This window comes from Onychostruthus taczanowskii, unplaced genomic scaffold (genome assembly GCF_017590055.1).
Source record: "Onychostruthus taczanowskii isolate IOZ18803 unplaced genomic scaffold, ASM1759005v1 scaffold13, whole genome shotgun sequence".
Classification (NCBI taxonomy): domain Eukaryota; kingdom Metazoa; phylum Chordata; class Aves; order Passeriformes; family Passeridae; genus Onychostruthus; species Onychostruthus taczanowskii.
In genome coordinates this window covers 5,940,016-5,961,958 of record NW_024498462.1, presented here as the reverse complement: position 1 = coordinate 5,961,958, position 21,943 = coordinate 5,940,016, and the positions used below count along the sequence as shown (strand labels likewise).

Sequence of the window (21,943 nt, the reverse complement as noted above, 5' to 3'; positions counted from 1 at the left end):
CCATGAGGCATGGCTCCTGCCAGCTGGTGGGCAGCAGTGCAGCGGGAATGCTGCTGGCTGTCAGCTGCTGCTCAGCACCTGCAGGACAGGCTGGCCCCAGGGCGAGGGGCCAGAGCAAGAGCCAAGGTGCCCAGAAGCTGTATAATCTTAAAACCATTACCAGGCTAATTTAAGTTTGGGTTTAGCACAACTAAGCCAGTTGACTCTGTTCTGCTTTATATGGAATAATTACACATCAACTGGACCCGAGAGAATACAAAGGCCTGTCTATCTTAGAGCAGGGAGGCTGAGGTTCCCCTCCCCACATTTGCAAACACATAGGGTCCACTGAAACACTAAACACAAAAGAGAAAGAAGTTTCAGCTCAACATGAGGAAGAAGTTCTCTGTGTTGAGTGTGGCAGAGCACTGGAACACCTGCCCAGAGAGGTCATGGAGTCTCCCTCTCTGGAGCCATCCAAACCCCCTGGATGCATTCCTGTGTCACCTGTCTGAGGTGACCCTGCCTTGGCAGGGGGACTGGATTGGGTGATCTCCAGAGGTCCCTTCCAACCATAGGAATTCTGTGATTTGGTGACATGTGAAACGGAACACAAACACTTCTTCCTGTTCTGATTCTAGTAAGAAAATCCCCAAGTGCTTCTGCAACAGCAGCATTAGATCCCTTCATTTGACCCTGTGAAATCTTATAAGAACTAACCAAAACATTGACCCCACATTCTTCAGGTATGTGAATGCAAGACCACAGTAATTTCCTATTACTCAAAATCTACTTAGAAACAAGCAACAAGCTCTTACCATTGTTATGCATTGAGTTTTAACTGTGATTCTCCAGTTGTGAAGGACAGAGGAAAGGGCAGGGAGAAAATGAAATGAAAAATTAACCTGATCCTGGTTATTAGCTGACACAGTCCATAATAGCTTAGTATGTCACTTGAATACCTCAGGATTTTTTCAAGTACAGCTTCTCCCCTGTTTTGAAGCTGATTAATTCAATTATTTCTTGGCAAAGGCCAAGTCCTTCCTTGTGCTGTCTGTAGGTATGGCTCACTGACTAGCCAAGAGTACCATTTATGTTTCTCCATGATTATCCATATTTCTTTTTTAGCATAAGCTAAAAATGTGATAAGTTCTTTTATTCCTATTTCTTTTACTATTCCTATTCTTTTTGCTCTTGACATAAGAACTGAAAAGCATGTTGAGAAATTGAAATGCAATAGTTTCACCACAGTATTGCTGCTCTGTAATTACATATTCTAATGCTCCTCCATGACTTAGAACAGATTTAGATGTAAACAGAATATCTATTTTTTTCCATTTACTAGTTCAAGCAAATCAGTCTGAATGCTGGACTAAAGGAAAGCACTTTAAACTTCTGATTACCTTCTTAGAAGATCTATCTCAGAGTAGCAAGCAACTTTTTAAAGCAGTTTGTATTCTTTACATAAGAATATATATATATTCTCTATATATTCACAGGCCATCTCCTGGGAAAAAAATCAAATGTGGTTTTAGATTTACACACCTTAAAATAATCATGTGAGTGGAAGGACTACTCCATACTGTGCCATTCAGAATTATCTGACTCATCCAGCATATTCTATATACAATCTTGATACAAGACAGTAAGTGATCTGTCTCTACAATGAGTATCAAAGTGACAACACATAAAAACGAGGTGTCTACCTGAGTGATGTCCATCCCCGAGTCACAGCTCAATGGCTGGGTTGATGTGAGGCCATTTGAACCTATTATTGTTGTGATCACACCATTCTCATCAATTTTCCGTATCATTGTACCATCAACAAAGTAAATAAATCCGTGCTTATCTACAGTGATACCTGGATGAAGAGGAAGGGTAAAAAGAGTGTTAGTGCTGGCATTATCTTGATTAAAAAGTATCAGCTTAAAATGTTTCCTCTCTTCTTAGACGATGAAAATTTGCTGATTAAAAAAATTATGATTTCCCCCCTCCATCCATTACTATTTGAGGCTTATACAAACTGTATATGGAAAGTTCATACCCATCTCTCAGATTAGCTTTGACTTAAAGAGAAAGAGAGAAGATGTGAGGATGAAACAAAACAAAGCAGCAGAGGTTTTGCTTTTAATGTAATTTTACATACACAGAACAGGACTCTTCAACAACGCTTCATGTCTATCACAAAGTGGGCAATATTAGTTTTTATAAAAACTTATAGCTGGTTTGTCTTCATTTTCATTTCACTTTCCTCATTCCTATGCACAGACAATTTCTAAGTTGCTGTAGTCTCTAATGATGAGAGTGTCTGAGCAAGGAAGAGCCCACAGAAGGCCAGAGAGCCCTGTTCTGACAGGGGCTGTATGTACAAGTGGTGCAGACCAGGCTCTGCTCAGCAGGCAGAAGGAGCAGCTGTGCTGCAGGATGTATCACAGGGCAGTGCTGCCCAAAATGATGGTCCTGCTCTGGAACAAGGCTCACGACAGTTGTGGTCATGAGCTGGGGCAGTTCTCCCACTCCTGGATCTGCAACAGCTCCTGCAGCATTGCACTGCACAGGAGGGATGGAACTCAAATGCCAGGAAAGGTCATGGTCCTCTGCATTTCAGTGGGGAAACTGAGGAATGGAAGGTTTGCTGTCTCCCACCAGCAGCTTATGCCACAACTCAATCCCAGCCTTGTTCTGCCCCAGCCTAACAGCTCCCCTGCAGTTCTTCCTGCATTCAATTTGAACTGTAAGTAAGATCTTATTTCCCTCAAATATTGAAAATATAACTAGAAGAGCACTGCTATTCATGTTAGACTTGTGAAATCCTTTCTACCAAAACTGCTCAATTTCTTGCTTTAAACTACTTCATAATTTCCCATTTAAAGTTGCATAACTTTGCAATTACAGCAGCTGCTGTGCACAGCCAAGCTATTTTAATAATGAATTTATGTTCTGCTACACAGAAATGAAAGGCAGAGGACTTGAACAGATGGTCTGGACAGTGGCTTATATGGTTCTTGATTTTTGTCCTCTGCATTTAGCACAACTGAAGGCTGTATGTACTCTAAGTTTACAAAATACTTGTCTGCAGGCCAGTTTAGGATGCCATACAGCAGTTCCACATGCCATTAAAAAAGAAAAATAGCCTCAAACTGAATTTCCTCAGCTTCTAACCTCAACTCCTTACATTTAAGGTTTTTTGTTTAATATATAGGAGCAGTTACAGCTGGAAGGCAGTCTGGGGGGCAAAGGCAGGATCAGGAAACCATGGGGCTGGGAAGAGGGGGTGGTAGTCTCCCTAAGCCCCTAATCATATCTTTACCTGGCAGCTGGAAATGCCTGGGGATTGAGTTTGGGTTGCACAAATAACTGAGTGTGATATGCTTTCTCTTGCAGTGTTAACACCCTGGGGCAGGCTCCCAGGACAAACTGCCCATGACTGCTTCTGAGGTGCCTCTTCACCACAGGTGATGTTCAGGCACCTTGCAAAGGTCTGAGAGTGTGATCACAACATTCTGAGGGCATCATCACATAAAAAAATCCAAAAGCCATAGCAGTTAACTTTAGTGTGCAACACTCCCTATTGCATCCAGCTCTCGGGTTATCAGCAGTGTTAAGAGTTGAAACCAATTCTTTAAATTGCCAATGCAGTGTATCCATCTGGCTGTGAACTGCCCTTAGGAGAGGGTGCTCACCATCCTGTCACCTCCTCCATCCAGGACAGAAAGTGCCCAGGGACTGCTAAGTGCCCAAGGTACAGGGCTAGGCTACATCTCTTCATTATGTGAGACAGCTGAAGGTTCTGCAGGACAGATGTCACCTGGGGAACTGAAATCATCTGGTGGGGGCTGGATGGGTCAGCTGGGCAAAACCAGGAGGTTATAAAAAGGCTGAAAGAGGAGCAGACAGTCTCAGAGCCTGACTCCCTGCCAGCCTGCGAGCTCATAAATCGTGACTCCTTGGTACTGGCTCCCTTAGAGGATCTTCACTCTTTAATTAGAAAGTAACTGTACCTTTGGAAACTCCAGAATGACTGGCAAGCTCCTGGCTGTCATCTACTCCTGAGAAGTCCAAACCCAAAAGGCTGAAGGTGAGCTGAGGTAAAGAGTGAGTCTGAGAAGCAAAGTGGTTTTGTTTTGGTGTTGGGGGTGACGTGTTCCAGCTTTGGGAAGGGATGGGCCCTTGTACCTCTACCACTGATAACTGCATCATGTAGCAACATTAGATGGGATCTGATTTGCTTTCCAGTGTGGCTCACAAGCTGAAATGAGAAACCTGATGTGTGTGGGAAGGGCAGCACATGGGCTGTGTCTGAGCCTGCCTTTGCAGAGGGGAGGTGCTGCACGGTAAGCGAGGAGCTTTGCTTCTCAGCTGGATCAGATCCACACCACAGATAACACAAGGCCAGGATCTGTCACCAGGGCAAGTGCATCTTCTGTTTTGCGCAATTTGCCTGAGAACAGATGGCTGTGTTGGCTGCAAACCATCCATTATATAAAAATCAAAAATTATGCTGCAATGAAATAAAGCTACTCAGCTGTGTTGTTGAATAGATTTCAAACACTGACTACATAAGAAAACCAAGGATCTTTTAATGTTTCTAGCCTTTCTATCTCTCCAGCCACTGCAGAAAAGCAACCTGCCTGCAAGGGAAGGACATATGCCAGTGCAATGGCATAAATAAGCCCATGTCTTCAGTATTTGCACTAAATTCCTGGAACTTCTTAATAAGCCAGTTTCTTCAAGTACCAGTGACTCTATAGTTGTTCAGCAACGACCTACTGCTTCCAGAGCTAATGACTCTACAGTAAAACAATGTGACTTTACCTACTTGAAAAAATTACTTATGCATTTAAGTCTTGTTGACAAATACCCTACATAAAGCATCCATTGGAAAACAATACAGATTTGTGGCTAAACTGTCCCAATTTATTCATTAGAGTTGGATTCATTAATGCTCCTGTCACATCTTACATGATGCTACATATAATCTGTACTTCAAGAGCTTATTTTTAATCCTTTTCTGACGTACAGTGTAATGCAGAATCAAATCACACACAGCACAGCAACTGTGCTTTAATCACCAAGGAACTGGGGGAGGAAACATGCACATGCTGAGGGTAATGAATTGCACTTGAGTGCAAGTGGGAGCACTGCTCACCCCATGAATGAGTATGAGTGGCTTTTGGTTTTTTTTTTTTTTTTTTTCCCCAGAGAAGGAGATGTGGTTTGTATCAGGCTCTGGGTCTGATTCTGGCTTTCATTTTTTAGGGAACTGTAACACTAAATTCTATGCCCAAATGATGTTGTCTTTGGGCACTAAAGGGACCTATGACCTATTGCACAAATGACAGACTTACCCTGCTTACGTGAGATTGCTCATTAAAAACTGATGGCTGGGTAAGGACAAAATAAATCTGTGCCAGGATTTAGTCTCGTTGTTTGACTCAGAGCTGAGTATCAGTCTTGCTGAGTGACATGCTCGTGTTGCAGGACTGGTTTTGGTCGTATTTTAGTTACTGGGAATGTCCTACATAGGGAAGAATTTTGTACCTGAACGTGAAACAGTAGTTTTTATGAAGATCTATCTCCAGTGGATTTACATTTTGGAGCAATATTTATAACACTCAGAGGTCTTTTAATCAGTACCATTTGAATTCTGTTAACTAACATTAAAAATTAACTGCTGATAATGCTGTTGAAGGTGGTGACTAAGTATTATTACTAGAAAGACTATGCAGAAAGTTTTCCTTTTTATAACAGATTTTTCCAACAAAAAATAATTAGTACAGGGGCTGGGTACACCCATGATAAACACAGAAGGATGACTATAACCTCTCCTGTTATCTGCTATTCAGAGTAGTTTTGGTCAAAGGGTTATTTCCCCTGACAGCTGTGCCTTAGTGCACATACATAGACCATTATAAATGCAAATAGCACTCAGCAAACAGATTGCTTTTTGTGTAGTTATCATAGGTATAAATTCAAAATACACATGATCATTCATTGATCATTTAGCATTTCAGGAGTTAAGCTTATAGTGCTAAAAATATGGATTAAAAGTAATATAGTAAATTCCCTAGTAAGATATTTTATTTTTTACCCCATATCATATCCCACACTTGCATTCTAAGAGAAGCTTTTTTTGGGAAGAAATCCTTTTCAAACATGTCAATAAATAGCAGCTAGAACTACATGTTGCCCACTTCCAGAAATTCTTCTTTACACTTTTTGCTCAGCTGAAAAGTTACAAGCATTCCGTATTGAAAACTTCTAATTAAACTTCTGAAGATTTTTTAAAACAACATCTACAGCTACTAGTGAGGATGGATAAAAGAGAATCCCACCTTCTGCTGAAGAACAACTGTATTTAGAAAGAACTTGCGATTCTCATAAAACTTTTAATAGGAAGAAGTGAATCAAATTGGTTAATTACCATTTTATGGTGCTAAAAGGGCAAATTGCATGCCATCCATTTCTAAACTTCTAAATGTCTTCGGTGCTTTTAATTAAAGCTGCCATCCAGGAACTAAAGCAATTTTATGCAATTAGTTATTTATAGGTTACCATAATACACCACTCAAAATATGATTCAAGTGATTTGCAGTCTGTTGCCTTGTGATCTTTGTCATCTTTACTTCCTTACTGTCTCAGCACTAGCTGCAAAATATTCAGTAGTTCTTTGTCAGTTGGAACACGACTTCAGTACTTGCACTTGAGTGCTGTTCTCTTTAGAGGCAGATCAGTAGACCTGGAGCAAACAGCATTTTTAACTACTGACTGTGAATGAAAATGTTCAGCTTCCAGCCTGAGACATGATGACTGGGGTCATCCTGCTGACATGGGTGAATAGAAGAGTGAATGATTTATGAATTCAGATGAATGTTGGATGAAATTTAGGAAAAATATGCTATCCAAAAAGTTTACAGTGTTCTACAAGTTTCTCATACTTTGGAAATCATAGGTAGCTAAGGCTACTGAAAAGAAAAATAAGGAATAAATTTAAATGAATAAAAAATGGCAAGAGATTGGGGTTTTTTTGCTGATTTTATGATGCATATATGACAATGACTTGAGGCTGCAAATTACTTTGCCTTGTCTATTTCTAACTTTATATACTGCTAATGAAAAATCTCACCCCATTCTACTTTCCTTTTTGAATTCTATGGAAAGGTTAAAAAGGTCTTAGGAATTTACAGAATAGCAAAGATTGCTGGAAAAATAGCATTAATCATTACCTCTGGCAAGTGTGTCTGTTGTCACAAAAGGCTATAATAGGAATTTGGTTGTGCATCCTGCTGAAAGTAAAAGGAATCTTCCAGCTGAACACGAGCAGTCCTAAATGGGCTACTGCCATTTGACAAGAGCAAAGGTTTAGTTTGAGCAGCTCTCTCTCTTTATTTACTTTAGATTGTATTGCTGAGGATGAGGAGCAACAAGACTGATTATTTCAGGATGCAAGCTACTAGGATGAACACATCTTCAAAACCATGATTTTTTTAAGCAACATTTCCTTAGTAAAGTAATTGCAAGCAAAATAGATAAAACTACACTGCAGACAGAACTGATTTTTAAATTATGCTTCATTTGTGTTTCTATCCCATGGCCACTGGTCTGAGTGAAAAAGTTCTTTGTTACAGCTGTGGATAAGGTATTTTTGTGCATTGGATTTAGAACTTACTCCAACCTTCACCATTCCCCTGGTGCTTTCTTTGAGGTCACTGCATCTGCAGAGAGGTCACTGCAGTGCATCCAAGTACTCTGTACTCAGTGTGCAGTCCAATTTCTCGAGGCACTGACATGGCTTGGGCTTGCACAGACAGTGTGTGCACCTAGCTCAGGAATCAAAAAGCAGACACTGCAGGACCTTAAATGTTTACATCTTTAAATTTAGTCCTTGGCTTTCCAAAAGGTGTAAATCACCCTGATGTTTAGGGCAGCATCACTGGAGGCACCTACTGTTTTCACAGAAGTTACACAGCTGGCATTTCCAGCAGAGCTGTCCTGGGTGAGTGCTGCTCACAGACACCAGGGAATGGAAATGGGATGTTAATCGGGCACTTCTCTGACCCTGCTGCCTGGGAGACACTGGGGCTCAGCAAGAATGTGGAAACCTGATTGTCTCAAACTCTCACTGCCTCTGTCAATTATGCTTAGAAAGTCAAATCTATTTACAGGTCTAAAGCACACTGATTTCAGAAGGGCAGGGTAGGTAAGTGTTTAATGGTGTTGATTCAAGCATTGGCTTTGCACAAGTCCCAAGTATTTCCATTCATTTTAGTGCCTCCCACTGCTCCAATACTCAATGACTAATCTAGTTAAAATCAGAACATGATCCTCAAGTACCTTATCATAAATACTAATCAGATTGTTTAAAAGATAGCGCTGGCAACTAGATGTGCCATAAATAATTTCTATTAAAAAAATTTCCAAACCCACCAAACAGAATTCCCCACCCCAAAATTAAAATCTGTTACTTGGTAAAGTTCAAGTGATTGGAATTCAGTCAATGATTAATATCTTGTGTAGTTACTTCTTCATTTTCAATATCTTCTTGTGTAATAAATGTGTTCAGCTTGTCACAGATCTTATTTTATGTCCCCACCTTGTATCATTTCACATTCTGCTTAAGTACTTGGTCATCTATTACATGACTCATTAGTCTGAGATCTCTACAGAATTAAAGAAAGTTGCAGTAAAAATAATATATTGAAGTTCAAATTTCAACTACATCAGCCATGCATGTTTAAAAGCATCTTTCAAAGTCAGCTCAACATACAATAGTGCAAGATTAATTTTCACTAAGCCCCATCTCCAGTCCTTCACAGAGAGTGGGGAACAGACTGAACAAAGCTACATGTGTTTGCTACCTGTAAAAAGAAAGTTGTGGAAAGATGAAATCAGAATTGATTAGTGTTACTTCATGATATTTTCCTGTCTGGCATTTAATTTCTGGTCACTAGGCAAAGGCAGTCTTGCCAAATAAAGATAATGAGAAAATAAACATTGATGAAAGAAATAATGAAATAACAATGTAGGACTCTCCTCAAACCTCCCTGCATCTTCAAGGAACTAGAAAAATGTATATGAGTTCAGAAAAGTTAAAGCACTTTTCAAAGCAACTTTCATCCAGAAAAGTAAGTAAGAAAGAGAATTTGAATTTCCACCTATTAACACAGCTTTGAGGATGTTACCAAACAGGATTAAGTTTCACAAGCATTACACAGTAGGCATTTCATATCAATTTTGCAAATGGAAAAACACAGTCCTCTAGATAACCCCTTATATGCATATACAAGCAACTAGTAGCAAAAATTAGAGTCCAACTTTTAAGATGGAGTCCTTTTTCACATACTGTCTTTCTATCAAGTAAGGGGGAAAATAGTTTTTCATTTATCATAGGAAGGAATACTCAGGACAAGAAAAAGAAGGCAAATAAAGTAAATAAGCTAGCAATATTCCTGTATCAGATTAAGAAATAAATACAAATTATTAATTGAATAATGCAAGTGATTATATTTAATAACTTGGCAATGACTCTGTCTAGGACCTATAATTGTACTGTAAAAATCTCAGAGGTATAAAACCAGAAACAATTCATTTATTTCTGTGGTCAAATGCTAGATAACACTGTGTGTCTGTGTGTCCAAGGATTTTTAAACATGGTTAAGAAGTTTTTGTCAAAATTTTCTGCTTCCTACAGAAAACAGTTTTCTTTATACTGTTTGAATGTAATTTCAATAGAAATATGACATCTTCTGACTTGACAAATATTTCAAGAACAAGCAAAATAAGTGATCCAAAAGAATCTCTAAAACTGTAAAGTATGGGAGACATCTCTGTTTCTTAATAAAGACCTGTGGGTACCAGGCAAACACTTCCTTCTACTTTTCAGGGTTATTCAGCCTCTTACAGTTTCTGGGAAAACAAGGAGCTGTAGCTACTTGGCTGTTTCAGTGCTACTCTGATCCCACTGCTGGGGACCATGAGCTGATGCTGCATTTTGTTAGGGCCTGCACAAAAAGGGTATGTGGCTGTCCAGACTTACTCAAGATTAAAATAAAAACCTAATAAACTGGATCATTTCAAACTGATGTTATTTAGAGGAGGTGCATAAATGTAAAGCACCTGGGAGTCATTGCCTGAATTTGCCAATAGAAGAGTCATTGTCTGCTCACAATTTCTTTTAATAATTGCTGGCTGCCTGAGAACTCCTGACTTGTGTTTTTATTCCTCCTCATTTCTTTATGACTAGAACCTACTATTAAGGAAGTAAGTATGAGTGTCCTTAAAGTAAACGGTGTATCACAACATCTTCATCAACATATTTTCTCACTAAGAAAATAAGTTGGAACAACTGATTGTATTGTAATTGGGTATAATCAATTGCAATTATAAATAAAACATTGATCACTTTCATAGAATCACACTTTCCTGATAAAGGATCTGAAAACCTTTGTTTTCTACTAGTTTTAGAAGTGATTCATTACGTTAATTATCTGCCTGAAGATTAACATTTATTTGTACTTACCTCACACTTACCTACTATCATTAAAGACACGCTAAAGTCACTCTATAATTACAATGTGTCTCTTGCTAAACCTTAAACCAGGATTATTTGCTTGTCTTAGAGGTATTTCTGCCTGGATGTACATTCTAATTTCCTACTGATGTACAGCCTTCCTTTATTAGCTCACGAAAAATAACCAAAGCCCTTGCACTGAGCCAGCTGTGAGCAGGCGCGGGGGCAGCGCAGCGCAGCCCACGCAGGGCTCTGCCTTGGGAGCTGCTGAGTGCCCTTTGTTCCAGGGATTGCAGTGGGAGTTGAGGTGATCAGCTGCTTTAGAGCACCAAATCCAGAGACTTTATCACAGTTCTAGTGCACACTGTGAGGGGATTAATTGTGGCTTTGGTGGGGATTCAAGGCTTCGCACGCATTTTGCCTGTGACAATACTGGATGTACTCTTGACAGGGAGAATGCAGTAAAATGCTTGTTTCATGTGCAGCAGGGGAGATGCTCATGTTTTGCAAAGTGTGTTAGTAAGAAAAGACAAACTAGAGCTCCAAATATACTCGATTTTGCTGGCTGATTTGAACAGCCCTAACTTACCATGTATGAGTAAGCTCTGTTAACATTACAACACTCACCTGATTCATAACATCTCAAAAATGGACTTTGACACCATATAATTTGTTTAAGAGTTACATATAATTAAATGTTGCCACCTTGCAATTGAAAGGTAATCAAAGAGGAGTGTTGTCATACAGGGAAGAGTAATCAGAGGATTCTAGCTGGAGCCTGCTGCCCATGCTGATCTCTCATAAAGGACTGGCTGTACTGCAGACATGAATAAGCCTCATTAAATGATTTGGCTTAATAGTTGGTTAAATCATTGCCACAGACACATTTTTGTACATCCAGTTGCATCTGAGTTCCTAATTAATGACAGGAAATACGATGACCAACACTAAGTACCCCACATAAAATCTTTTCTTACCTCTTGGGCTGTTGAGAGAGGCCTCGGACGCCTTTCCACCATCCCCACAGTGACTCTGGTCGAAAGGAAGGCACTGATCACCTGTTCCTGCCACCACGTCTGCATTTTTGGCCAGATCCTTTGTTTCAGTGAGAGATTTTGCTTTGTAGACTTTTCTGGTGTTGGTATCTGATAAGTAAAGGGATTCTGACACTGGATCAACAGCCAAGTAATATTTATGTGCAGGACTGGTACTAAAACAGAAGAGAAGAGCATCAAAGTCAGCTTGTTTTTTTCTTGTACATCTCTGTGGCAGTACAACAATTGTACTTTACTTATCTGAAGACATCAGCTCAGAGATCTGAAGAGGACAGAGGTGTGAGAGCAGCTCAAAACACCACCAGTGTCCTGCTACAGAGCCTGAGCAGTGAGTTTTGGGTCAGGGAGCTGGGGCAGAGACTGGTAATGGGGCAGTTGGTCTGCCCATCAGTACCAAGCCACTCAGGATAAAGCTAACTGGAGTGAATTCAGCTTAGTTATAATTATTACTATCAAAAGCAAGATAAATTTTATATATCTGATACATCCTAGTACTCTTGGCACTGAAAACAAATCTATGAGTTGCAGCAAAGTGAATCACAGGCTGATCTGGATGGGCACAAATACCCACTCTTGGTTATTTTTATCTGTTTCTAAACCTTAGGAAATAGGAAGGTGTGAAATATGGTGCCTTAATTCCTGCCGACTGTATTGTCAGGAGCAAGGCAGAAGGCCAAGTACTGTCAGTGCAACTAGGGATGAATTAATGCACCATAATTCATGCACTGTCACTGCCTTATTGAGATTATAAAATGTTATTTAAAAAAATATTTACATATGTTAATTAAATGGTGGGGATCATAAATTCTAATCTGAAAACTGGGCTGCATCTTATTATCTAGTAAGACGTTAAGTTTCTTTTTCAGTGCAAAGTTAATTTCCACTTAGAAGAAAATTTTTAAGCACATGGCACACGTGCTAGTATCCTGAGCTTGCTGAGCCTGCACTGGGGCCTAACTAAAAATCCAGATAGAGAGCCTTTAAATCACACAGCTGGTTACTGAAATGGTGGGAGAGAGGCACAGGCTGAGAGTTTAGGTGCTCAGACAATATTTTTGACAATTACTGTGTTCCTCTAAGTGGGAGGAGGAGACTTCTGAAAAGTGTCTGGGTTCTATATGCCCAGTTAGATTAAAGAAATTGTAAAAAATACCTCCCCTTAATTTTTAGGAGATATTTCATTAATATTGGTACAATTAACTAACACTTAAGATTGCTGCAACAAAGTTGTGAAGTGAGTTCCTCCTCTCAGCTGGGCCAGGTCTGTTTGTGGTGGGTTTGACGATGCTCAGTGAAATTCCCAGAGCTGGGGAACAGATGTGAAACCCAGTCCTAGGAGCCACAGGGAATGACAGGACAGTGGTATGATGAAATATGAGTAAGAGGATGAGCTAAAAGCAATTAACACCAAGGTAGCACCACTATAAAATCTGTTTGTTGAAAATATCAAGAATCATTTTTGCTTTCTGGATCGAGGTCAGGAGTGACTGGCCAGCCAAATGATGAGTTTTAAATAAAACATTTCTATGAAAAAAGTTGCAAGGAGAATTCTAGATTTTAAATAAACATGTTGTTCAGTATGCAAAAGCTGCAGATAACCAGGGGTCACTCTATATTCTCCTTGTAGACACATTTTCTGTCATCCTTGTCATTAGATTTAATAGACCAGCTGTTAGAAAACTTCATGTTTATGCTTAAAGCCTTGCATACTAAAATGCTTAAAGAGTACTAGTAAAAAATGAAACACAATTTTAAAAACTTGCTATTTTTGCAGAAGATTGTAATCAGATATAAATTTGAGTTGATTTAATTAGCCTTTTGAAAACTATATGAAGTAGACTAGGATTTAAAATTAATCTTTTCAGTACAATTCTGTACTAAATTTTGCTCTGTACTTTTCTCGAAGTTTAGTTTCCATTTTTACCAGTTTAACAGCTTTGCTATAGCTTATTAAAATCATGATGACAAGAAAAACAAATGGGATAAGACGTTTGTAAACAGTCAAAAATAAAATCAGTGGCATTTTCAGTTTACTGGTTGCCAAACTCTCCCTTTTTACACAGTATTGTGTTTTTGCATGGTAAAAATAACTCTTTTGGAGGCTAAAAGTTGTGTAGAGGAGCTGGATTTTGAAGCTTTTTCTTGCCTGGACTGTCAGGAGCCATCTTTTACCTGCTGCTTCTACATGTTTCTTTGAGCATTCTATAAATTTCCACCATGACTATGACCTTTAGAGCCTCAAGAGAATGGCACACAGTGGGATTGTTGAGTACTCCCCTATCAGCTCAAACACTACATTAACTTCAAGTGATTTCCTCTTATTTTCTACAAAATTCGCTTGGACAGAATAGTGGCAGTTACATTATTATTGTAATTAATAGGGCTGGGATACTTGAATATTGTCATAATTAATTAAGGTTGAAGCTCATATCAAGAAACTAGTACTAGTGAACAGGTATTAAAAAGAACAAAAATCTACTTTATGAAGTGAACCTCTAAATGTAAAAGTTGCTTTATGTTTTTAATCCATTACAGAGAAATTTAGTTTACAAACATACTGGTCAGTTTAAAGCAAGCGGAAACAACCCTTCAGTTAAAAAATGGAACTTTGCACTTACCAACTAGGAATTATTTTTCCTTTTAAAGTTTTAATTGTAAAATATATGTGACATAATCTGGTAAATAATTTATAGTATTCAATAGCAGTCCTGTGGCTAAAGTGAGCAATTCCAACCAATACCCTCATGCTGTAAACACAGCTCAGTCCACACTGCTCCCTACTATGCCATGCAGTTACTGTCTTATATTGCACTAGTGCTGGCTTATTTATCTCATTTAAGTACTGGAATGCTAAGAAGTTTATTTCTAAGCAGAGTGCCTTGCTGTCTCTTTCTAGCATGCAACATCACTTCTGCAGCTGGATTGTAGGAACCAACTCCCTCACCGTCTGTCGCAGAAGCTGAATGTGCAATGTTCATTCCTTTAAAGAAATCCCTAAATTGCAATGCTAAAATGCCAGCTGGAAAGGGGGAAAGCCACTTGCTTTGTCTTTAGCTGGAGAAGCAAGGACTGAGCTTTGACACAGCATCTGCAGTTCTGGGCTCTGCCATGCACTCTGTAACTGGCAGGTTTTAAAGCTCAGGGTACCCCAGAACCTCTAAAGCACAGTCCACTAAAGTACAGTGTGTTTCTGTAGCCTTTTAAACTATTTTTTTAGTAGCTAAAGCTCTTGTTTCCTTGCATGGCTATATCTGTGATCAGTTAAACACCATGTGAAATGGGTATGACAGCTATGAAATGTACTCTCAGTGTTCAGGTTTAAACCTGTCCATCTCTTGGTGATCAGGAAACTGATTTTTAGAGGGAGACTTTACTACTCTAACAAGAACAAATCAAACTTTCTGAACAATAAACAAAGGTGAATTTAATTAACATTTGTATTTATTACCATTTATATTTATTACATTCAGAGTGTTTCTCTATATCCCGACTTTTAAAAGGACTTTTGTAAGACTGTCTCCTTGAATGTGGTTTACATAACAGTTATTACATTTTACTTACCTGTGTCTTGTGTCTCTATTCCTGGAAATGCAGATCAGTTCAGGTTTAAAAGGAAAGAGAAAGACAAGGAATATTAGTCCCTGACAGAAATGTGTTCTTTGCCTGATTACTCACAGACCTGTTTCCTACTAACAAAACATTGTTTATCCTCTTACTTTGTGTTTCTTTCTCTCAAACTGTTTCCTGTTTGAGGAAACTGCCCACGCATTGCCAAGTTAATTCTGAACAATCAGCATACAGAATCATCACCAGCAATGTTAGTTAGGTGGATGTTAAATAAGAGAAATTTCATGTATTTATGTCCAAAATCTTTCCTGCATTCCCTTGTGTGCCTCAAAGGGAAAGGGAAGCTGGGGTGATAATTACAGGGGAGTCATTAAGGGCAGCCCAGGCTCAGCCTCTGGCATGTCTGTGATGCCAGGTTTGCTCCTGGCTGCTTAAACTGAGCCCCATCCTCTGCTCATGAGGAACAGTGTAAGTGCATTAATTGTAAATGTAGTAAGTCTATAGGCCCAGTGCTGTGACTTGACATGCTACTCTGCATGTTTGCTGTGGAATTATGAAGATTTCTTCAAAAATATGCATCATGGTATATTTTAACTATTGGAGAAAATGTATGGAAAACCTCACAGGATGAAAAATCAGCTTTATTAATTCTGCAATTTGCAGAAATTCATTATGCAAGACCTGTTCTACAGGCCACTTAAAGCATCCTATTTAACTGATGACTACAAGTAACTGTAAGTTTTCTGGTAAGTTGGTTTGACAGTTGATGACACACGGCCACAAAGCAACTACATGTGGCTATTTTATTAAGTCCCAAGGGATAAAAGGTCACCCTAGTTTTTACAGGCATATCACAGCCAGGTTCATGCACACTGATCAGAGAAAGCCAATTATTTTTTTACCTTAATTCTAATATGCCAATCGAATTTCCAGAGGGGAAGATGCGTCTGACATAATTGAAATCCCCAATGTAGACACTTCCATCAGGCCCAGAAGCGAGTGCAACTGGGGCAAAGAGTTTGCTGTTCAGGGCAAGCCCATTGCAGTTGGAGCAGGAGACACTCCTCTGGTGTCCATTGCCCATCACAGTGGAGATGACTGGAGGCTGCTGGGAAATGAACATGTTTTCCCCATTTCCTTTGTGCACAATTCCTAAAGGGAGACGAGGGAAGAAAACACAGATAAAATAAGCAAATGTGTGGCATTTAAACTATTCTGCAGTTTTGGATTACAAAATCCTCTAGAAAACCAGATTACCAAAATAGCAACAAATATCTGATATTTTAAGGACTGTCACAGGGTTCCACTAATCTTTTCCAGTTTTGTTCATCCCAAGCTTCACTGTCACCATTTTGTTCAGCAGTGGCTAGTGGCTATTTTAAAGCCAACATCAGGAGGAAAACTCATGGCTGGTTAATGCTCCAACAAATTGACTCCTAATTGCAGTGCTATCTGATTTCTTGGGGATTACTGCTTTAATATTCATTTTATTCATAAATTTTTATTAGGTAGCAGAGGAATTTCTTAGACAGTTTGAATATTTAATTAAAGGAGATTAATAGCAGGACCATTATTCATTTTTTACAAAAGAGCACCGAGTGGCAGTACAAAATCAATATTCAAATTCAACTGTGAGTCCTTCATGGTACATGAAAATGGTGCCAAGTGCAGCAAAGCCAAGTTAAGAGTCAAGGAGCAACTGTGAGGCACCAGTGAATGCCTTCCCAGCAATATCCTACCTTCTGCCATAAAGGCTAAAATGGTTTATTTTAGCACTGCTCTGCAGCATACACTATTCAAAGTCTTCCCAATTACTAGAACTAGTAACCAGTGAAACCAGAACTAGTACAAAGATGCATTTTTTCAAGCTGACAGCTATAATGTTTATTTTAAGTAACAATGTGGCAATATACTTAAGAAGTATCTTTGAAATTACATGTCATTGCAAGAATTTGGCTACTGCAAACAGAAGAAAGGTACTCTTTTATATTCTAGTTCAAAATTTCGTATTTCCCTTGAAAGGCCCAGTGCTTCATCAGAACACTGGCACTATTAAAGGAACAAACACATGGGAATTTACTTTCTGGAGGACTTGAGAAATGAGAATATTCTAGACACTGCAGGAAATACATGCTGAGACATGTCTGAGTTTTTCCAAAGTTCAGCAAACACATTTATGTATTGTCTCTACCAACTTCTGTTTAAACTATTTTTTGTGACTTTCAGGTAAATCTGAAGACAAAATTCACCTTGGAAATTACTGAATGTTACCACAGCTATTTTGAAGGGAATTGTATTAAAAAAAATAATCTATGAACAATAGAGGACAGAATGCATAGATTTGTTTGAATGATGGCTTAAAAAAAAAAGCATCCTAGAAATATGCCAGTAAAATAAATGGCAATATTCTCTCTTATGCAGTGGATAAAAATACTACGAAATGAAGATGCTGCCCTTTGTCTGAAATTACAATGTTAAGGTAATCTTTCAACATCCTTTTACAAATGCCAGTAAATAATTAGGGCTCTGGAGAATATGTTTTGCTGTCAATAAATCTAAGTGTGTGCTTAATATCAGGCTTTTGAGCTGCTGCTTTAATTTCAGTTGATGCTCTGTTGCACTGGGGTTGAAATTACCTTAAAGCATAAAGTCCCTCTAAAACTACTCCTCCTTGCTCCAGATAAATAAAAATGGAATCAGTACACTTGCCCATCAGAAAAAAAATTAATTGAAATAATACCCTGAAAAATTGGTTTATAGCACATTCATTTGTATTCATGAGATACAGGTGTCTTTAAAAGACCTCAAAGCAGGAACTAATATTTATGGTATCTCTTTTCTTCTTGATTATGAATAATGCCCTGATGATCTTCCAAAGTGACAAAAACCTTGGTACCAGAAAACATCAAACCCTAATCATGTCACAAATTAGAAGTGATCAAACCTCCCAACTGGTGAGGAAAAGGAAGTGGGAAAAGAGCAGAGGAGTACAGCTGAAAACAGAATGTGACTCTTTCTTAACCTAACAGCCAGACTGATGCAAAAACTGCATACATTAAAAAAAAAAAAATGAGCTTCCAGTGACAGCCACATTGGAACAATATTTGTTATTTCACATCAATTCTGCTGAAATTTGGCTTTTTTTTTCTTTCTTTTTGTAAATCCTTACATCTGGCAGTAGAACACAGTTTTCACTTGCTAAAGTTTCTGCATGTCAATACATGTACCTCCACATTGCTATGAATTGCAAGTCTGTAAAATTGCATCTATTTCTTGTTAGTCAGTTTATTTTGTAACTTCTCCAGAATGAGCAATCTTCATGGGGAGGGAAAGAAGAGCATCTGCCCTGGCTCTGAGCAGGAATGTTGTGCACAGTAGCAAACCTCCTGGATGACCAGGCTTAATGGCTGTAGTTAGATATAAGATTTTCAGGACTAGTAAATCAAGCAAAGTGCTTCTAGTTTTAGTTTGAAAATAAAATTGCAATTTGCAGTAGAGAATGTTATATTCCAGTGATGTTTCTGTAGTTAATCCAGTGGCAGTGTTTCAAAATCATAAAAGTTTCATCCTTCTAAAAAGAGCAGTTCTTCATACATACAGAGAAGATGTTTTAATTAAAAAGTGAAAAATCTTAATATATTCGTACTCAAGCAGGCTTTTCATATCTGTCATGGTGGCATGGAGATAAGTCTAAAATACATAATTCTAGCTTGATTCATATTCTTGTCCTTATTTAAAGCCCATGTTATATATTTGAAATGGAAGTGCAGTTCTCTTGTTTCCAGTAAGATCAGAAGCACAATTGTTATTTTTATCCTTTTGGTTACAGTTCATTATTTTGTTTTGTTGCTTTAATATGAACCTACACGTTGCTCTGGTAGGTGTGCACCAGCTTTGCTACAGTAATTGTTTTTCTGCCCTTAGCTGCTTTTCTAGTTGCTGTACAAGAGTCAGGTGTGGGTGCTCAAAGCCTGTGGCAGTCCTGAGGGACCTCTGACACCTCCCTGAGCCGGGGCTTTGCCACCTCGCTGGAGAAGCTCTGACACGCAAACTGAAAACAGAAGAGACCATGGATTTCAAGTCAGATGTCCTTATGCCCTCTCCATCCCTCCTGTGTCAAGGTGTGGGGTGATGGGTCAGGATTTCAAGTCAGATGTCCTTATGCCCTCTCCATCCCTCCTGTGTCTCTGCAGGTGATGGGTCAAGGTGTTTGGCAGCTTTCCCTGACTTCAGCCTTGCTGTGGCCAGCACAGAGGGAACAGGCGAGGAAGAGGAGCAGGTGCCAGAAGCTGCACGTTCCCCATCCGTGCAGTGGGCACAGCCCAGCTGAGCTGAGAGGAGGTGGCTTGGGGCTGACAGCTCAGGGCTCTCTGGCATTCTCAGCCACACAGCTGAGATGGGGACAGGGAGCAATTTGTCACCACACTCCTCGTGCTCAGGAGAGCAGCGGCTTAAGCCCAGCTTGGATTATAATTGTATACTTTACAAAATCTCAGAACATGCTAGTGCCTACGGGGTGAATTGTAGTAGTAACCACTGCAGTTATCAGATAGTCATATAAATTAGAGTTACTGCCAGCAATTTAGTCTTGAAATTAAACTATGCAAGTGGTAAATTGGCACTAAGGAGCAGACTATGGGACTCACAGTTGGGGCTCAGCTGACTGAGGTCAGATTTCTCTTTGTTAAATGTCAATAGCTGGCATTTAAAAGAGACAATCTATACAAACCAATAAGACAGGGAATGAAAGAACTGCTGTTTAAAATGTCAAACTATTTTAAATCAAAACAGAAATCCAGATAATTTACAAACTAAATCTGACCTTTTGTATTTGGAATATTTATACTGTAGCTGTGCATTCAGAAACAGAACTTGTAAAACTTGAGAGCCATACATCTGTGCATGCATCTTCATCAACAGAAATTTGCAGATGGAAATAGATTTTATTGGACTGACTCTCAGCTGGAGCAAATTGAGAGAACTTTTCTGAATCCAATACTCTGTTGACTTATAAGTGCTAAAATATGACCTCAAGTTTCTCTTCTCCTGGCCAACGAGATATCTGTTTATTGGCAAAACCATATATAGTTACCATAATTTATCTACCAAGTATTGTTTTAATAATTTAGTCCCACTAGTTCATGATCATAGATGGTCATAGAGGAAAAGAAACCTCTCCAGGTGTAAAATAAAAGCACTGGGAAAAAATATTCAAGCCTCCATGCCTGAAGGACATGTCTGCAGGGTTAATGTTATGACACTAAAAGCATTTAATGTTTTTATTTTTTTACTAATGCTTTGAAATGTGTTGGGTTGCTTGTACTGAGGAGTGACTTACTGTGCTTCTCCACAGAGTGGGCAGCCACAAAAACTGCACAGCAGACTGGCAGTGTGGGTTTGGAAGTGCTGGTCTGTGATCAAGCAGGGTTTGTCTGCCTGGGGCTGTGTTGCTACAAACTGGCGGCAGTCACAGGATGAATTAGGGGGGTAGACACTTCACTGGGAATGTAACACTACAGTCTGACCTGAAATGTGGCACTTCTATACCAGCTGGGTGAGAATGAACCCAAATTAGTTTGCCCTTTTCCCATCTGAACGACCACAATGTGTTAGCGATCGCAAGAGTCAGTGATATTAATGTCTAAACCCTGGGAGCCAGAACACTCAAAATATTCTTTCAGATGGCATTTACAGTTCAGCTCTCAATACATGAGGGTGCCCATTCAAAGAGGATTACACATTAGGAAGTGTAACACTTAAAACCTGAACAATTAATTCCTTTAAAATTTGTATTCTCCTTCTGCGTGGGCAGTTAATAAAGGAAGGACTTACCACTTTGTGGATTTAATACATGGTGTTTGTTTATAGACCAGCCACCCAGATTTGAAGCATCCATTTCAAAGCCTTGAAGGATTACTGTTCTCTTCTCCCACAGAATAAAATCAGGACATGTTTCATATTCATATCCCACCGACACTGCAAACAAATAATTAAAGATGTCTCAGTCTACCTTTTCCTCTGTGAGCTGCTACGCACTTTTTCATTCCAGGTTTTGATATTCACCTGTCAAGTAATGATGCTACTAATTTTCCTCTGCCTGATTGCTATTGTATGGTATTTTTTGAAAAAAGGGTTTTAAGAGATTATTATGTTATTACAGCTACAGTTACTACTGCTTCAAAGCAGAAAATAGTCTGTGGTATCAGTTATGGATTTCATAAGATTATAAATCTCCTCCAATGACTCCTGACTTGATTGTTTATTGTGTTTCTGCTAATTACCTGAGTAACAGCTTAACAGAAAAGAATCGAAAACAAATTGGTTTTAATTTGTTTGCAGACTATAAAAATTATAGTTAGGCAGAAATGGATTGACAAGCTGAACATTTCTAGAATTACATATTACCAAAATACCTGACGAAAAATCTTGAATTTCCCTAAGGATGGTGGGTCTTGGGAACTCAAATTGATTAAAACCCTTCTCCTTTAGTTTCCATAAAACAAAACAAAACTTCAAAATTTTTGATATCTTTAATATACCAAACTTTCAAAAAAATTATTTATCTCTAACTTTACTAGATTTCAGTGAAACCCATTAATAAAGGAAGAATAATTTTTTGACACCAAATTCCATGATTTGACCTAGGAAATATTGAAATAATTCAACCTTTCCAAAATAAAAATGTTTAAAAAAATATTTTAAGATACAAAATTAAAAAAATATTAAACATTCTTAGTAGTTTCTTTTCATTTCTTCTACGTAACAGCTTTAGGTATATTTTACTTAAACCATAAATAGTTTTAATACCACCTATCCATTGCTGTATACAATC

At 38.7% G+C, this 21,943-nt stretch overlaps 1 protein-coding gene across 2 annotated transcripts in view; it reads right to left on the bottom strand.

The window, feature by feature from the left end:
* Positions 1-21,943, bottom strand: part of TENM1 (teneurin transmembrane protein 1) — a 227,078-nt gene that overhangs the window by 42,013 nt on the left and 163,122 nt on the right. For both annotated transcript variants that reach the window (XM_041396472.1, XM_041396471.1), the window contains 5 exons: positions 20,944-21,087; positions 16,014-16,263; positions 15,106-15,126; positions 11,467-11,699; positions 1,686-1,840 (listed from right to left, as the gene is read on the bottom strand). In XM_041396472.1, coding sequence (XP_041252406.1) covers positions 1,686-1,840; positions 11,467-11,699; positions 15,106-15,126; positions 16,014-16,263; positions 20,944-21,087 — 803 coding nt within the window. The remainder of the gene's footprint in view (positions 1-1,685; positions 1,841-11,466; positions 11,700-15,105; positions 15,127-16,013; positions 16,264-20,943; positions 21,088-21,943) is intronic.